Raw genomic sequence first — 18,298 nt, 5'->3', positions numbered from 1 at the left:
AGGGGAAAAGCACATCAAGCCGAATATAAAACATGCTGCTGGTTTACTATAGTTAGTTTTACACTAAGGCTAAAGATGGATTTTGCCCCCTTTCTGATATTAGGAACTCATTACTTGAGGCATTGTGGACACAGCTCTATCTTGTACCATTGTGTTGCACTCTTTTACATAACGGCCACATCTTTTGAAATCAGTAGTGAAGCAATAAGATAAGTCGCAGTCTCCTTAACATTAACCTGAAACTCACCCCAAATACAGTCCCAACATCCTTCATATCAGTCAGGTTTCACTTTTCAAGTTATTTAAATGCTGAACAAACAGCAACAAATCACCTCATGCAGAAACTTGTGATAGTTTTGACATTAATCAGTCTGTTCTCCTGCCAAATGAAGATTAAATTAAACTAACACCCATGGCCATTTAATATTGTATTACATTATTTTTTTAAAAAACACGGCTGGAATAACAATAAACATTATTATATTTTTTCAAGTATGTTATCAGATCTTTTCAAATAAGTTGTTATATCTCATCTGTATTTGAAACACACAAGCTAAATGTGGAAATATTTAAATCACAGTTTCGAAACGAGTTTTGTGCTACATTCCATTTAAGGAGGAAAGATGCTGGAAAACAGATTCATTTCTGTTCATTTTACCATTGAAACTGACTCATCTTACTAGATCCACCTTTCACCTGGAAGGCAAGGTAGTACAAACTAGGCTCATCCCTCACCTGGAGGATGAGGGTCTGTTCCAGGACACATTACAGACTCCTTCTCTTTATGTTTTGTTGCCTGGGACTGCTGGCAGTACAACCCAATGTAGTTGCCTTCTTTAGAAAGAGCAGGCCAACCTTATTTGCAGTAAAAATTGTGCAATGTTGAGATTTCATTGTAAATATTTGCTTAGTTGTTTGAAGATTAACAAATACTGTTAACACCGCATCATATCTAGTACAATATACCATACAGAAGTAGACTCAAGAAGGTCTACAGCACAGAAAAAAAAGGTCCATTTGCCTATCAAGCCTGTGACAATCAAAAACAACCACTTAACTATTCTAATCCCAGTTTCCAGCACTTGGCCCAAAACTTTGTATGCCTTGGCATCACGAGTGCATTTCTGAAGACTTTTTAAAATCTTATGAGGGTTTATGCCTCTATCACCCATAAAGGTAGTGAATTCCAGATTCCCACCACTCTCTGTTTACAAAAACTTTCCTTCACAGCTCCTCTAAACCACCTGCCCCTTGTCTTAAATCTATGCACCCCGCCCCGTCATTGATCTGTCCACAAAGGGGAAAGTTCCCTTTCATCTACCCTATCTATGCCCCCCATAATTATATATGTCTCAATCATGTGCCCTCTCAGTCTTGTCTGCTCCAAGGAAAACAACCCCAATCTATCTAATTTCTCTTCATACTAAGACTCTCATGTTCAGGCAACATCCTGGTAAATCTCCTCTGCACCCTCTCTTGTGCAACCACATCACTCCATAATGAGGAGTCCAGAACTGCACACAGTACTTTAGCTGTAGCCTAAGCAACGTTTTGTACAGTTCCAGCATCACCCCCCTGCTCTCAAACTCTATGCCTCAGCTAATAATGGCATTAACTGTAAACTAAGAGTACAAAAAATTTAATGAGTGAAGTACTTACTTACAAACAGAACTAATCTTGATATACATATCAGTTCGAGAAGTGACACATTAAGTGGTCCATGCATGATGATAGACTGCAGTGATAGACGTATGCCAGTCACAGCTCACTTGTTAGTGTTCTTGCCTCCGAGTCACAAAGTTCAGCGATTAAGGCCTTAGACAAGGACTTGAACATAAGAATTAAAGCCGAAACACGTCTGCAGTACTGAGACTATACTGCATTGTTGGAGGTGCTATCTTTCGGACGAGACACTAAACCAAAGTACAACCTGCAAGCTTGGGTAAACATAAAAGGTTCCATGGCACCACTTCAAAGAAGAGCAGGGAAATTATCCCTCGTGTGCTGAGCAATATTTATCCCTCAATCAACATCACAAGATCAATGATCTGGTCATTGTTGTTGCATGCCACGGTACCAATCAGTGGTGGCTTATAGTTAGAGTACAGTGTTTCCACCAAATTCTCTTTTCTATGTTATTTTTAATCAATCTCCCTGGATATTTTGCAACATAGCTCCTGGGCACATAGGACTAGACCTTATACATTCTGACTCAAAATAATAAAATAAAACACAACAAAGTCTTAACAAAAGAGGAATGTGTCTAAAAGAAGTTGTAGTTTATTTCATGATAGTGACAGGTGCAAGATATGTTGACTAATAAGGCATGATTACAAAGACTTTCAGGAGTCAGAGATTAAACGCCTGTCTCCATTGGGACCTCATGGAGGACTGCTTCTTCCCCATCCAAAGCCTCGTTACTCTTAAATAGTGTTTTCCTTCTGTTTTTCTTCTGCATGGACCTCCAAGGTCCACATCAGCAGTGACTTCTGGAATGGGATGTCAATGCTGCAATCCATGTCAGAAGGCGAATTGCCATGGCCAATACAACAGAGCAGCTGAGAGCACAATCAGAAAGCTTCAAGGTAATGTTGTTCTCAATCTGCTGACATGTCTACTGGAGTAGGTTGAATATTCATTCACCCACCGTGGATATCTTATTGGTGAACTAGAAAATTTCACCTTCTCAGTCAAGATCCTGAGGGACTGCTCTATACTTAGCATTATCTTTGTTAGTTATGTACAATTTAAAAGTATTTCATTGGCTGTAAAGCTCTTTGAGAAGTCCAGTTGTGAAGAAAAATGTGTTATAAAGATAAGAAAGCTTCACATTTCTGTATGACTTACAAATACAGGAAACAAGTATGTTTAAACAACAAGATCTCTGTTGTATTATTTGGGCAACTTTGACACATTTTTCAACTTTAGCACCTGCCACAGAGTTCCACATCCCAAGATCCAATATTTTCCCAATATTTACATGACCACACCACACTCTGTACCAGAAGCAATATCTGCAAAATTTGATCCTATCCATACTTTTGTATTCTGGAACATAGAATAGACAGGGAAGGAATCCATATTAGAAGTCAATGTAATTTAGTGTAGGTTAATGATTATTCAGCCAGTCTACTACTTTGCTGTGAGATAGCTGTTAAGCAAGACAGTGTGAATATTTTGTGTGCATGGCCAATGTTGAATCAAGGTTTCCTCCCCCTCCGTAATTTTACCTCAACAAACACTTTAATTTGCTTTAAACCTCAAAAGAAAACTAACAATACACTACTTTTGGGTAAGTTATTTATCTCAAACTGTGGCCAACAGAATAGTGGCACAAAGCCCTAACACTAAAATAACTTGGGCTTGGTAACCAGAGCTGATCTCATGGCTTGCTGCAGGGGTATTTTATCTGACTGTTTCGAAACAATTAGCCCAAGCTTCAAATCATTTAAACAGCCTCTGAGAAAGTGAATACACTACTAAGATTTATAACAGTTTTTCCATCACTTATCTCCCCAGTTCCCTGTCTTCTCCTAAAGGCATTGAATCCTTCCTGTCATTATAGTTCCATGATGCCAGTGACCTCAAGCTCATCCAAGTGATTAAATGTTACTGCAGATAACAAGTATTGACAAGTTCAGTCCTGTCCATACACAGCTTGTAGATGGTACATAGAGGCATTCAGGAAGAGCTATTGGATTGCAAACAGAAGCAGAAGCCCTGGCTTACTTTTCACTTCCAAAGACCATCAAGGTCAGTTATTGTGGCACCACTATTATTCTGGCTAGAGTCATCCAACCTAGCAGAACTTGGGTTCTTGTGGAATGCCTTTCTCAGGTACTCACTGGTGAAGCTGCTGAGTCATTAACAGAGAAGCCAAATCATTGCCTCATAAAAATACTTCGAAGATGGGGAATGAGTTGCAGTAATAGGCAATTGGTGCTGGTTATATTGTACGTTGTAAGAGCCAACACAAACTTGGTGGAGAAAATGGACCCTTTCCATGTTGTCTCTCGTAATTCCACCATCGCAGTAAAAACAAGTATACAGACCAGGTAACGTTTGCCCACTCATCAGCGTTAAGTAAATCAAGTGTAGCTAGAGTTGATAGCAAGTTAAATTTTGAATTATGAATGAAATCCACACACAGAGAATGTCCTGTATAGGAAGTAGCCATGTTTATCTTTACGTCTTCCCCTAACATCTTGTTTTGGGTCATAATGTAATTTTCTACTTTTGGGTCTTAGCCAAAGCTGTCACTGCCTGGGGCTGACAGTTGAAATGTTAATGAGTTGAGCAATAAGGGGTTAGAGAAGCATACAGACATCTGTCACGACAGGAAATGTTAATAAAGTGTAGAATGTATGTGTATATAAGTACTGTGCAGCACTTTTACATACCTTCAAAGTGCAAAACAAGGTAAAGGTGAAAAAAAGTCTCCTTGATATTGAAAAAAGGCAAACTAAAATCTCATTGGCATTTTTAAATTACATATCAATAACGAACCTTACACTTTCCACAAAAAAAAATTGAACCTTTCAGTTATCATGGAACATGTAATACACTCATTCCACAGAAAGTGTAACAGCATTTAATGGCAGCACTGCCTTGAAGGTTTGGAAACAACAAGAGGCAGTGAATGAATTTTGGAAACTGAGGACAAGGGAGACCCTGGCTGTGGCAGGTGGCTATAATCTGAAACTGTTGTTTGTTGAAATCCTGCAAGATTGACCAGCATATGGTAGTATTTGGCAGGAAAGTGGTGATGTCAGTCTTCATCACTCTCATGAGTTTTAAAGCGGTCCATAAGCTAGTTCTCCAGCAGGGGACAGGGCAGATGTGAAGCTGGAAACACAAAAACTTGTCTGACAAGAGCTAACAATCCTGTTATTCCTTGTCAGTAGAGAATAAAGGACATACCTCGTGGATCCAGCCTTTTTCACCTCCTGCATAACTTTCAGAAACCCATACTAAGGAATCTTAAAAATGTAAATCAGGTAAAAACTAAAACCAGGACAGAGTCTCCTTAAAATCAAGCAGTTTGGACATTTCTCAGGGCTAACCATGGCTCACACCCTGTGAGACTGAGCAATATGGAATCCTTGGCCCCAAAGGTGGCTGGACTGACCATGTCCAAAGTTCTGGCTTGATGACGCATGATGCCCCTGACTTAATATACTGGCACCACCTGAGAACAGTGCCCCTTAACTCAACTGTGGACTTCTCCCCTTAGACTTTGAGACATGCCTATTCGGTTGATGCACACTTCACACATTTGATCAATATAAGGAGGCTTCAGCAGAGTTGAAGACCGAGTGAGGGCTTTTGGAAATTTTGTTTAAAGCCAAAATTTAGCATGAGGCTGGGTTGCAGGGGAGAAGCAGATGTGCTTTCTGTTAGGTTTACTACAAAACGTAAACTCATCAGAATGAGGTGAGTGGGGAACATAAAAGACGTGGATCAAAAGGCTGGGCTGCATTGAGACCAGTTATACACCACAGGGTGACACAAACATTGAGATGGAAGATGGAAAATAGGATTAGTGACTACTTCTGGTCTCTAAAGTAAAAGCAAAATTGTCAGCTTATGTTTAATTTGTTTCACTTTGCTCTCTTAGAAATAGCTGAAGTACAAGATTGACACTGGTGCTTTTGTTTAAAGAAACAAAATTAGAGTAAACAGCAAGGAATCTATTCACTACTCTTTAAATTAAGTCCAATAAGGTGGCAAGATGGATGATGTGTTGCATTTACAAGCGGAAGCTACCGGGCACTAATGTGATCCAAAATGAACACATCTGTAATACGATTGGTACCATGGGTAAGTTAAACCGAAGGGCCTGTTTCCATGCTGTGGATCCCTTCCAACCCTATAAGTTGCAAACACTTTAGAGTCAAAGAGCTTTGGATCAGATTTGAGGAGCTGGAGTCCAAGCTCCAGACATTGCATCACACCCGAGAAGGGTAAAGTTACCAGTATACTTTGCTCCAGAAGCAGTCACACCCCTCAGGATTGGTAATTCAAAATAGGTTTGTGATCAGGGACAAGTGATGAGGCAGATAGGAGGACCGGGGGAGAGGTGGGAGTAAGGTTGAGGAGCATCAGCCTCTGCAACTATCAAACAATTACAAAGTTTTTGTAAGCTGCGAGTACTACAGGGAGAATGAACAAACTGACCAAAATACTTTGGTACAGGGAACCATTCAAGTCGGACAACAGAATAAATATGTAGCAGTGGTGGGGGACAATGTAATTAAAGGGGATAGATACAGCTCTCTCTAGCTTTGCATGAGTCTCTGGTAGGTTGAATTGCCTGCCTGCTGCCAGGATTCAGGACATCTCCTCATGGCAGAAGGGGGACTTGGAGTGGGATGGGAGAGATCCAAATCATTGTCCACATTCATACCAGCAGAAGGTTTGCCTGAAAGATTTTGAACAGCTAGGAGCTGAATGAAAAAGCAGAACCTGCAGGACAATAACCTCTGAATTTAGCAGAGCTGGGGTGGGGTGGGGGTAGGGGGTGAAGAGGCAGGCAAACTGGCTTAGAGTAAATAAAATTCAAGGAGTTAAAATGTCTGGCTCAAGGATTGCTATGGCCGGAATGGCTGTCTGTCTGTGGGGCACTGGCACTAGTACTGGGGTAAAAAGGAGCTCTTTTGGTGAGATGGGCTTCACTTGAGCCATGCTGGGACAAATGACCTGGTAAATGGAATACTTAGGGCTTCAGGAAGTGCTTTAGATGATTTTGGCGGTAGGGGGGGGGGCAGGGGGAGAAGGTGGATGTTGCTTGGGAAAGAGTAAATATAAACCTACAAAACAAGGGGATGTAGCAGCATTACAGGAAGAATGGTGAGATGACATGGTTACTATGGGAAGGAACAAGTAAGATCGTGAGAAATTACTTTTGATAAGTTGATATAGATTCCCGTGGAGTTGAGTTAAGTAACAGAAAAATTACATATGGGACCGATCGATGATTGCTACCAAACAGTTGTTATTCATCACGATACAGAATAAATAAGAAGATAAGGGCACGTAAAACTGCATTACATTAATCATGGGCAACTTTAACCTTCATGTAGATTGGCAGAGGTAGCCACAAGGTCCGACAACAATCCGTTATGGATCCAACCAGGAATCACGCTGTTTTGGGTCTGGTAATATGTAATGAAGTGAGTTTAGTATTAATGTCAGAGCAAAAGGTCCAGTAGGAAACAGTGACCATAACATGGTAGAATTTAGCATTTAATTTGAGAGGCAGGAACAACCAAGCTAAACTTAAATAAGATAATCACAAAGAAATGAGGGTAGAGCTAGGTGGAATGGATTGAGAAAGGAGTTTAGCTGCAAAAAGTAGTTGAGGAAAAATGGCAGATATTTAAGAAAATCGTTCTTGGCTCACAGTGAAGTTATATCCCAGTGAAAAAGGATTCTAGAAAGGGGATAACCCAATACAAGGAATGTTAAGGCGAGCATCACATTGAAAAAAAAAATGCAAAATAGGAAAAAAATAGTGGTAACAGGATTAGGAAAGGGTTAAAAAACAACAAAAGACAAGCAAGCAAAAAATAAGGGACAAGTTGAACTTTGGCAAACTTGCAAGTAATATCAAGACAGATCAAGAGCTGCTTTACATATGTAAAAGGGAAGAGAAGCCAAAGTAAACATTGGTCCCGGAGATAATGAAGCCGGGGAATTAATATTGGAAAACCAGAAAATGACAGAGGAGTTGAATAAATACTTCACACCAGTTTTCACAATAGAAGACACTAATAGCATGCCAAAATTATTGAGTAATCAAGGGGCAAAATGAGGAGAAGAAATAATTACAATAACTAGCCCTAGAGAAAAAGGGTTACATAATGTACTGGGGCTAAGAATCAATAAATCACCTGGACCTGATGGGATGCATCCTTGGTATTCAAAGGAGCCGCCACAGGGATGATGGATGTATTAGCAATAATCAAAGAATCCTTACATATTGAAAAGGTCCTAGAGGACTGGAAAAGTGCCATGGCAATACCTTAATTTAAAAGAGGGGAGACAAAAAAAATCCACAGGTAATTTGTGGCCAGTTAGCTAAATGTTATTTATTGGGAAAAAAATTAGAATTAATAAAAAGGATGTAATAGCAGAACACTTAGAAATGCTTAACATGATCAAACAAAGTCAAAGCATGGCTTTGTGACATGGTACTTATGCTTAATAATTTTTTTAGAATTGGTGGCAGAACCAAGCAGGATAGAGAAAGGGGAAAGCACAGAATGTAGTATTTCTTGGATTTTCAGAATGCACCTGATGAGGTACCAGACATTAAACTACTTAACAGCCTTGAGATGCAGACTGCTCCAATGCCTGTCCCTGTGCTCAAGTGGTCTGGTGGCTGTATCACAATGTAAGGTGTTGGTTCTGCTCGAAAGTGCAGTATTAAAGTGGAGAACTGTATTCTAAGGAAGAGATATGACAGGTGATGTGATAAGGCTGATGGGTTGTGGGGTGGTGGGGTAGGCGTTTAGAGTGCAGGCAGTCACTTTCTGTGCAGCGTGCCCCGTGATGCGGCGAATTGTTAGGAGGAGGTGCTACCAGATATTCACGGATTTTCAGATCAGGACTTGTCACTGTCCAACGCCACACCTCCAGAGAATAGCATACTGCATCTAAATGAGGTGATAATAGGTAATAACCTGACGTTAATACATTCAAATAGGCCTCCTGCCACTCACTAACAAGATTCTCATCTCACCACTAAAACCTCAGGTGTAAAAATTGGACTCTCTCACATCAAGAATCTAATTTTTCTGACCTTTACCATATTTTACCAACTGACTCGCCTATGCTCATGCTATTCAGGCATTGGGAAAGTTCAGCTGCACCTCTCCTATATCTGAATTATAAAGGATTCAATAGTATTCAACAAGCTATACATGGCAAGATAATCCTCAGTTATAAACAAGCCAACTGACCCCATTTACGGTAGGTACTATCTCATTAAATATAGAATTGATAATAAGAGTTCACTTCCACTAAATTCTACCATCCCAACCTTAAACAATACATTATGTAATACTGTAAATAGGTGTCACACAAAAATATATTTGCTGTGTGTTACGGGATTATATTTACAAGACCTGAAAAGTATCTCATTTTGACAAGCCATTTTTATAAGGTTACAGCCCCACCATGTGTTAAACAAGTCACATTACATATTGAGCTGAACTTTTAATTTAAAAAGTGATGACAGACTCCTGCCTTGAGTCACTGATGAAGACAGAGTCAAACAATATGCTTTTTCTGAACTCCACAGCAAGTTGCATTGTAAATTTTAACAAATTTTAAAAGCAGCCCTTAACATCAGCTGTGAAACAACAGATGTTCGCTAAACTAATCCATAAACCTCACCTATTCATTTTCAGTATGAAACCATGGGCCATAATTTTCCATTCTGGGTTAGAAACAGGCTGTTGGTTCAATTGGGGTTGGAATGATGGCACACAAAGGAACATGGAGGATACAAGTGCATAACTGCTCTCCTGTGCACCTCCAATCTGTTTAAAAATCCAACCAATGATTTTCACTTTCCATAGTGTGACAAGAAGTCGAAAATACCAGGAGCAAATATCCAATTTTCTAATGCTTACTGATGTGAGCACTAAAGCAATTTTCTTCCATGCTACCAGCTACTTGTAGATTCAAAGATACTAAAGAGGTTATAATAGAGAAACAAGCCATTGATTTTTTTTTGCTATTTTTAATATAAACTTTGTACAAAGAAATGTGAAAAAATACTTCCATTATGCTAAAAGCAATTCTGTTTCACAAGTTAGGCTAGCAAGTCATGTTCTCAAAAAACAATGGTAATTTTACTATAGTGTCAATTTTTTTAAACTTTTTATTTTAATAACATTTACCCATCAGGACTGGCTGAAAACTGTACAAACTGCTTATTTTATAAACCAGGATGAAAAATAAAAAACAAAAATATACACATCAGAAAAGCACTGGCATCATTCTGAACATAAAGGATTATCTCATATACACACAAACTCCTTGTGTTCAAATGTCATATGTAACCAAGAGCAAACAATTGCTAACATGTGGAGAAGAGGAAAATAAATGAGCAGCGAGATGTACCTCCCCATGTTGTACTCCTTCATTAGAAATGCCAAAAGTACCCCCCATTTCATGCTCATTACGTCACTGGGTTTCACAGACTCCTACATATAAATATTATATGCTGTGGTCCAACTACTAAAGGCTTTTTTTATTGCATGCTGTATACGTTCCCCAATTCACTACATTTTCAGAAACTAGAGTCTAGAATCTTCCATTAAGTCATATTAAAAGAAAATACAAAGGGGATGAAGCTTTAGAATTGACAAATTCTAAAAAAGATGAAAGGCTTGCGGGATGTGATCATATTCTGAAGACTTCAGGTTGGATTCTTCTCGATTTTTTTAATGCTAGGCAAGAATGTAGTGTCATGAAAGCTCTGTATGTTATGTACAAAGCAGATAAGCAATGTATGTATTCATTGGAGAGCGAGGGCAATATTCACAAATTCTCCATGCAAAGTCTTGATCCATAATGCTGCCTTCTTCAAATGTCATCCAACAAGATCTAGGGCATTCAGGTTCTGCGGGTTTGGACAGGCATTGTGGTCTGAGTGCACTGGACTTCTGGCTGCACTGCAATTGCACCAACTGCTGGAGTCACGACAACTGGCATAGTCTGTAGGTGGAAAAACACCATTTGAATTTAATTGTAAATCCATTAATCCTCGACAAATAAACAGTGCATTGCTTACCTTTGCAAATTTCTAAAAGAAAAATTGTAATTCAGACCATTTGTGTGGCAACATCTGGAACATGTCTGATGCAGCTCATTGACCACCTGCAACGTGGGTGCCCATAACTCACCTGCTATTTCTCCAAATCTTCCACCCACTGTACAGAAATAGGGGATCACATTCTGTAACTAGGTCACTGAACATGTCCAATTCATCAGAAAGCAAAGGGGCACACAACAATCAAAGAAAACATTAGAATACAATTATGAATCTGGTAACTACCAAACTAAACACATCACATTTATTCTGCCTTTGACATACAATAAAACCTGTCAGGTTACCCCTAAATTTGAAAGACATCAGGACATAGCAGAGTTTACAGAATGCTGTCTGCGAATCTTCACCTCCAGTCTCCCATGACAGGTTTAAAAACAGCTTAATCACCTTAACATTAAGAAGCAAGTGTAATTTTTATTTTGACAAGGTTCAAGGAGAAGGAGAATTCAGCAGACAGAGCAATGTTGCCATATTCTCGTACCAAGATGAGACACTCCAAAATAATGATGGACATGAAAAGACAGTGATCATTTAATTAATTTGTGCTCATAAGTGGCAGTTTTAAAATGTCACCATTCTATTCCCAATTGTCCATAGTACAACTGATCCCTTCTTAATATGACTGCAGACAGTGGGAGGAGATTACAGCTCTTCTGCATTCGTCAGCCTCTTTCCAATGTGATTGCAGGAGGAACAACAATACTCTAAGATATAGTTGGTGGTAGAATGTGTCAAGTGCCAGATATTTATTATAAAGTGGTATAAAAACTGGGAGTATTTGTAAAAGTGATGCAAATAAATCCAACAGTAACTTTCTGTTAATAATGCTTTAAAAATTGGCAAAAAAAGGTGAAATTCTGCTTCAGAATAAACTTGCCCAACTTTTGCTGGCTAGCCTCTGAATGGGAGTCTGGTTTCCTGCTGATATTAGAAATTGATAACGCTCGGGGACTAGACTACCTTAGCAATTTTAAAAATTTGAACAGTTCAGAAGGTGACTGCAATGATTGCAGATGTTTGACCTAGAGGTGGTGAGATAGGGACATGGCTGTGATTTTCTCTTTTCAATGCGGAATTTGGAGAGGCACTCCCATTCCAACCAGTGTCACATTCAGGTAAGTGACTTGTATCTTGTTGCAGATGACACCTCGAACTGGTTTCTGAGAAGACAGTCAGGGCAAATCAACCTCGAGAGGACTTAAGAAGGAATAAATTCCCCTTATTTGTACATCCAAGAGTCCAATACTGCTTCAGATGCAAGTAAAAAACTCTTATATTGTTTCTTTCACAAAATGATGAGCCATGGTTATTCAAACTGAAGTATTCTTCAGTTTGCAACACCTACACCTCCCAGTCACAAACCATTTCAATTCCTCCAATCACTCCTTGGACGACATGTCCATCCTGGGCCTCCTGCATTGCCACAATGACGCCACCCAAAAGGTAAAGGAACAGCATCTCATATTTCGCTTGAGAACCCTGCAGCCCAAGGGTATCAATGTGGACTTCACAAGCTTCAAAATCTCCCCTCCCCCAACCACATCCCAAAACCAGCCCAGCTAGTCCCTGCCTCCCCAACAAACCTTCCACCTCAAGCCCCACCCCCACCTCCTACCCACTAACCTCATCCCGCCTCCTCGACCTGTCCGTCCTCCCTAGACTGACCCTTCCCCTCCCTAACTCCCCACCTACATTCACCTTCACTGGCTCTAACCCCGCCTCTTTGACCTGTCTGTCTCCTCTCACCCTATTTTCTCTTTTATCCATCTATCTGCCTCCCCCTCTCTCCCTATTTATTTCAGAATCCCCTTCCCCTCCCCCATTTCTGAAGAAGGGTCTCGACCCAAAACGTCAAACTTTCCTGCTCGGCCTGCTGTGTTCATCCCCGTCTTCACAGTGTTATCTCTATTCTTCCTGCCCACCATTTTGCAGAGGAGCAAAAAGACCAGAAAATGAGCAATGCATATGTCAATCTCTAAGCACATATCACACCGCCAATCACTAGAAATTCAAGGTACATAAGAAGATATGCCTTTTGTATACATCCCACTCTCTACAGCAGCATTCATACCACCAGTATCACTATGTAAACTCGCTGAACTTCTGTAAAGCCAAGACCCCACCTTCTTGTAGACTGGACAGACATGGAAATCAGGACATCAGAACAAAATATTCATGAGAAAATTACAAAAAAGTCATAAGTCACTGAACTCTGAGCTTCCCCAAGCATCCACTTTACTTTTCATTTCTCCTTCTTTGTATTGCCCATGTTCCCCTTTCCACGAAATTAGATTATCTGCTGTGATTCTGATCTTCTTCAGAAGAGAAGTAACTATGAGCATCTCCCTCTATCCTACAGAACATGATCAAAACTGCACAAAGAGAAAAATACGTTTTTCCCCTGCTATGCACAAAACTTCAAATTAACTTCATCATTACTTCCATTTCTCAAATAATGACAAGAAACAAACAGGAAAACATTAGCTCAAATTAGTAGCCAAAATGGCATATACTGTGGATGCAAGAAAGCACAATAGGACCACAGCACCGCAAATGTGAATTACCTATAAAGGTATCACTTCATGAACAAAAAAAAAAGACAAGAAGGACGAACGAGATTTTGCCAATGGCAGAGAACAGACATCCACAGTAAATTCAGATTCATCCATAATACAGCATCTTCATACAGCACATGTTCCCATTTAAGTATTATGGTTTCACAACAGCCCTAAACACACCATGCAAGCAGTACAAAAATCAGCCTCTTCAAAATTACAAAGTGTGAGGCCACATACAAAACTACATTTTTAAAAATTTAGTTGTACACCAAGAGGTAATCCAATATTCAAAAAGGAGTTGTTTCACTTTGAACAATATATTCCACACAGAAAACCACTCACTGACCCCAAAAGAGCTGTGTAAAGAAGACTGTTGAGTGTTACAGGATAATAAAATGTGAGGCTGGATGAACACAGCAGGCCAAGCAGCATCTCAGGAGCACAAAAGCTGACGTTTCGGGCCTAGAAACATCAGCTTTTGTGCTCCTGAGATGTTGCTTGGCCTGCTGTGTTCACCCAGCCTCACATTTTATTATCCTGGAATTCTCCAGCATCTGCAGTTCCCATTATCTCTGTTGAGTGTTACAATTGAGTTTTAATCCGCACAGATTTCCAGCATCTCCGATATTTTGTTACTTCATTTCTTGTACTGCATCTATCAGAACTCAAGAAAGTATACTTTTTTTGTTAAATTTTAAATTAATCCATCTATACTTGAATCACCAAAGTGATATTGTCCTATCAGAGATTAGGGCTATACATCCTATATATAGGTATAATATGCCAAGAACTATGCTTTAGAACTAGTTGGCTTACCTGAAGATGAATTTCAACTTTGTGTTGGTAAACTGAATCCTCTGGATATTGTCTGCGCAGAAAGAGAGTTCTACAGTGACACCCAAACACTACTAATTAACACAATAGGTGCAATGCCTCAGAGTCAAACTGAAGTGCACCCTTCAGCAACAAAATATTAAAACAGGAAAAGCAACACCAGCTGAGTCACTCATTCCAAGCAGAGCATGGCTTGTGATGGCCATGTTTCATGTGAGAGAGGGAGGGGGAGAGGGGGAGGGGGGGGAAAAGGGGGAAAAATGGTAAAAATGTGCAGTAGACTAGGTGCAAGAACAATAGCCATCGTGACACACAAACTCCACTGACAATTTCAGAACAGATTAACTCTACCTTTGTGCTTCTGTCATAATTAAGGGTTTCAATGTTTTTATTTAAAAGAGAGAGAATGTCCCAGAGAAAGGACAAGCAAAATAGTGTTCAATCAAATCACAGTTCTCAGAAATTGGCCACTTCTCACTTGAGTTTATTAGAATGAGCTTCAAATTAAGGCATGGTGGCTCAGTGGTTAGCACTGCAGCCTCATAGCACCAGGGACCCAGGTTCGATTCCAGCCTCGGGCAACTGTGTGGAGTTTGCACATTCTCCCCATGTCTGTGTGGGTTTCCTCCGGGTGCTCCGGTTTCCTCCCACAGTCCAAAGATGTGCAAGTTAGCTGGATCGGCCATGCTAAATTACCCGTAGTGTTGAGGGGTGTGTGGGTTATAAGGAATGGGTCCGGGTGGGATGCTTCAATGGGCGGTGTGGAATTGTTGGGCCAAAGGGCCTGTTTCCACACTATAGGGAATCTAATCTAATCAACCCACAGCAGAATTGGGCTACAAAGTTATTACTTTGTTTGAAATTTTATATATCACCAGTAAAGCTCTCGTGGCCCAGCTCAGGATTAGTTGCAGGCAATAGCGTGGGAGTTGTTTATAACTCATCACTGGATTATAAAATCAGCTCCTCTGCTAAAATCAAGGGAAAGGAAGATGGGGCACTTTCTATAACACGTTGCTAACTCACGATGCCAGTTTTAAACTTCAGTGTTAATGTTAAAAATTACTCCTCTATGGTGTTTTTAAACAAAGTTTATGATAAAGTGGATCTGGGTGACTGACAAAGGTCAGTGGAACTTAAAATCAGCAGTTTTATGGCTTGAATTTGAAGTGGTAATCCCCGGGCAAAGCTCACTCCAAAAGAATCAGGCATTTCCACTTGGTGATACCAAGAAACAGATAGGACAAGAAAGAAAATATGGACCCTGCTGCTCCATCCATTTTTGTTTCTATCTTTATGTTTGAAGAACTCAGGACTGAAGAGGAGAAAGATAAATCGATGATGCAGTAGGTTAAAGCATTGTCCTGTTGCTTCTGAAACCTAAGGTGTAATCAAAAATCAGACTGACTGTCATAATAAAACTTATATTTTTTTCCTTCTGCTGCAACAGCCCTACAGTCCAAAATTACTCTGATTTTGGTGTCAGTGGCAACCAAATAGTGTCTAATGTTCACAATGCCTACAGACTATCACTGGGTTTTTGTATAGCAGTGTATGGTAATTGGAGAACCATTCCAATCTAGGACCCTCTACAATGCATCTGTGAGCAGGGCAAACAAAGGTGTCTCTTCCTTACTGATTAAACTGCGTCTAAATCAGGCAGAGCAGCTTTAAGTATTTAATTCAATTTAAAAATCACATACAGAAAGTGAAATAAAATGAGAGGCAGCAAAAAAGAAAACTACAACTAAGATAAAGTGATGGAGAAGTACAGACCAACAACTTGTATTTATAGGAAATCTTTTAACATATTAAAACACCCAAGCAAGCTTCAAAAGGAGTATCAAAGCAAAACCAACCCCAAGTCATACACAGCCATTTTGATGCAAAAGATGGCCAAAGCAGTAGCATGCAAGGAACACTTTGAAGGAGACGTGAACAGGCTTGTCAAAGTTTTGGAACATTTAGGAAGAGAACAAAATAAAAATTACTTTTTGCTTAACATATAACTGAAGTGTAAATACAGAAGGCTGCAACTTTATGCTTGTACAGATAACTTTTTAGTGTGAGTAGGACTCATTCATCATACATAAATACACACTGTAACTTTTCCAACAGATTTAGGGGCCACTTTTTCAGCCCCATAACTTCACAACCCTTGTGCGTTTTAACGGTGAGTCTATCATGATTTATGGTGAAGTGAGGTTTGTAGAAAAACCACAGTGGAACTGGGAATGAAGTTACCATTTTGCCACTGAACTAGGAGTTACCCAGTCACTGAAATCTGTTCAAAAACAAAATCAGAAATTGCTGGAAAAGCTCAGCAGATCAGGCAGCATCTTTGGAGAGAAAGCAGAGTTAATGTTTTGGGTCTCAAAGGCGAGTCCCCGGACCCAAAACATCTACTTTGTCCCCACAGACGCTGCCTGATTTACTGAGTTTTTCCAGCAATTTCTGGGTTTGTTTCTGAAATCCAGCATTCACAGTTCTTTGTTCATTGAAATTTGTTGTCCAATTCATTCTATTAAAGCAATGAACATTGATAGTATCACTGTTATCAAACCTATACCATTAATTTAACATTGGCTCAAACTGACACGGAGAAGCAAAATGATTGTGGGAAAATAGTAAAGAATCCTATTAGTGGGGGCGGCACAGTGGCTGAGTGGTTAGCACTGCAGCCTCACCGCTAGGGAACCGGGTTCAATTCCAGACTCGGGTGACTGTCTGTGTGAAGTTTGCACATTCTCCCAATGTCTGCATGGGTTTCCTCTGGGTGCTCCGGTTTCCTCCCACTGTCCAAAGATGTGCAGGTTAGGTGGATTGGCCATGCTAAATTGCCCGTAGTGTTCAGGGGTGTGTGGGTTATGGGGGATGGGTCTGGGTGGGATGCTCCAATGGGCGGTGTGGCCTTGTTGGGCCGAAGGGCCTGTTTCCACACTGTAGGGAATCTAATCTAATCTAGTGCAGTGTAGGATTTTTAATTTAAAAAAATCGGAGGAAATTAGCATTGCAGGTGGTGTGGTGGGGGGGCGCATTTAAATCCACATCTCGTTCCTGGTTGATTTAACACTGCCACTGGATAATAAGTGTTCCATTCTCCAAGACATAATTCTTTACCTATTGCAATTATTTTTAAAAACCATATTAAAGGATATACATATCTTGTGAAGAATGACTTATAACACGAAGAACAAACAGCTTGCTCAAAAGAACACAAGTACAAATCAGTCCATTTGCCTCCTGAAATGCCCTCTTATTTCATTAGCAAGCTCCAGTCTCCACCCTGAGAAGATGACTGAAACCCAGAAACATGCCAGTTGGACAGTATTCAAATTGCTATGCACATAAACGGTTTTATACTGGCTATTTGAAACCTTGTAAGTGGCTCAGTTAGTTAGGACAACACATTCTACTGCAGGTGCACGTACTAGCATCAACCAGGGACGTGAAGGCAGAATTAGGCTCAGCTAAGAAGTCCATGCAATACAATCTTTTAGTTTGCTGACTTTCACTGCAGAGGCTTAGAGGAACAACGAGCACATAACATGTTGCAGAGAGTCTAGTATTTGAGTAAACATATTGCAGCAAGGCTATAACTCCTTCAAGACAGAGGAGGAGAATAAAAAACATTGCAAAAGGAAAGAACACAGATGTAATATCCAAGAGAAATCTAGTCTTGACTAAATATTTAAGTTCCTTTCTAAACTAATACTTCAAAAGACCGATGTGCTGATTAAGTAATTTGGCCTTTGCCCAACAAAAACTTGAGGTAAGTGAAGATTTGTATCAAGTTTCTATAGGATGATCCTTGAAAGGGAGGATTAAAAGTCTCACTATCTTACTCAACATGTAAACAAGAAGCTCGTTATCTTACATAAGTTGTATCTTACATACAACTGCAGTTTCCCATCTAAATTCCCATCAATTTAGAACCAGTTAAGCTTGTAACATTAGTTGCTATTTGAATCTATATAAACAGAAAAAGATCGGGATCTGTGAAAGGCATTCAAAGTAACAGTGTAACCGTGCAAAACGCAACAATATTATCAGAAATAACTGA

The 18,298-nt window shown here is 39.9% G+C and overlaps 1 protein-coding gene across 15 annotated transcripts in view; it reads right to left on the bottom strand.

The window, feature by feature from the left end:
• Positions 1 to 9,756: 9,756 nt before the first annotated feature.
• zmynd8 (zinc finger, MYND-type containing 8) overlaps positions 9,757 to 18,298 on the bottom strand; it is a 145,056-nt gene continuing 136,514 nt past the window's right edge. For 7 of the 15 annotated variants that reach the window (XM_048549860.2, XM_048549868.2, XM_048549859.2 and 4 more), the window contains one exon: positions 9,759 to 10,728. In XM_048549860.2, the coding sequence (XP_048405817.2) occupies positions 10,627 to 10,728 (102 nt within the window). In that variant the 3' untranslated portion in view covers positions 9,759 to 10,626. Of the gene's footprint in view, positions 10,729 to 14,217; positions 14,270 to 18,298 lie in introns of all 15 variants that reach the window. The other 8 variants (XM_048549866.2, XM_048549865.2, XM_059652748.1 and 5 more) reach the window with 3 other exon arrangements.

This window comes from Stegostoma tigrinum, chromosome 19, assembly GCF_030684315.1.
Source record: "Stegostoma tigrinum isolate sSteTig4 chromosome 19, sSteTig4.hap1, whole genome shotgun sequence".
Lineage (NCBI taxonomy): Eukaryota > Metazoa > Chordata > Chondrichthyes > Orectolobiformes > Stegostomatidae > Stegostoma > Stegostoma tigrinum.
Note: the sequence above shows the minus strand (reverse complement) of the source record. Positions and strands in the feature narration are given on the sequence as shown.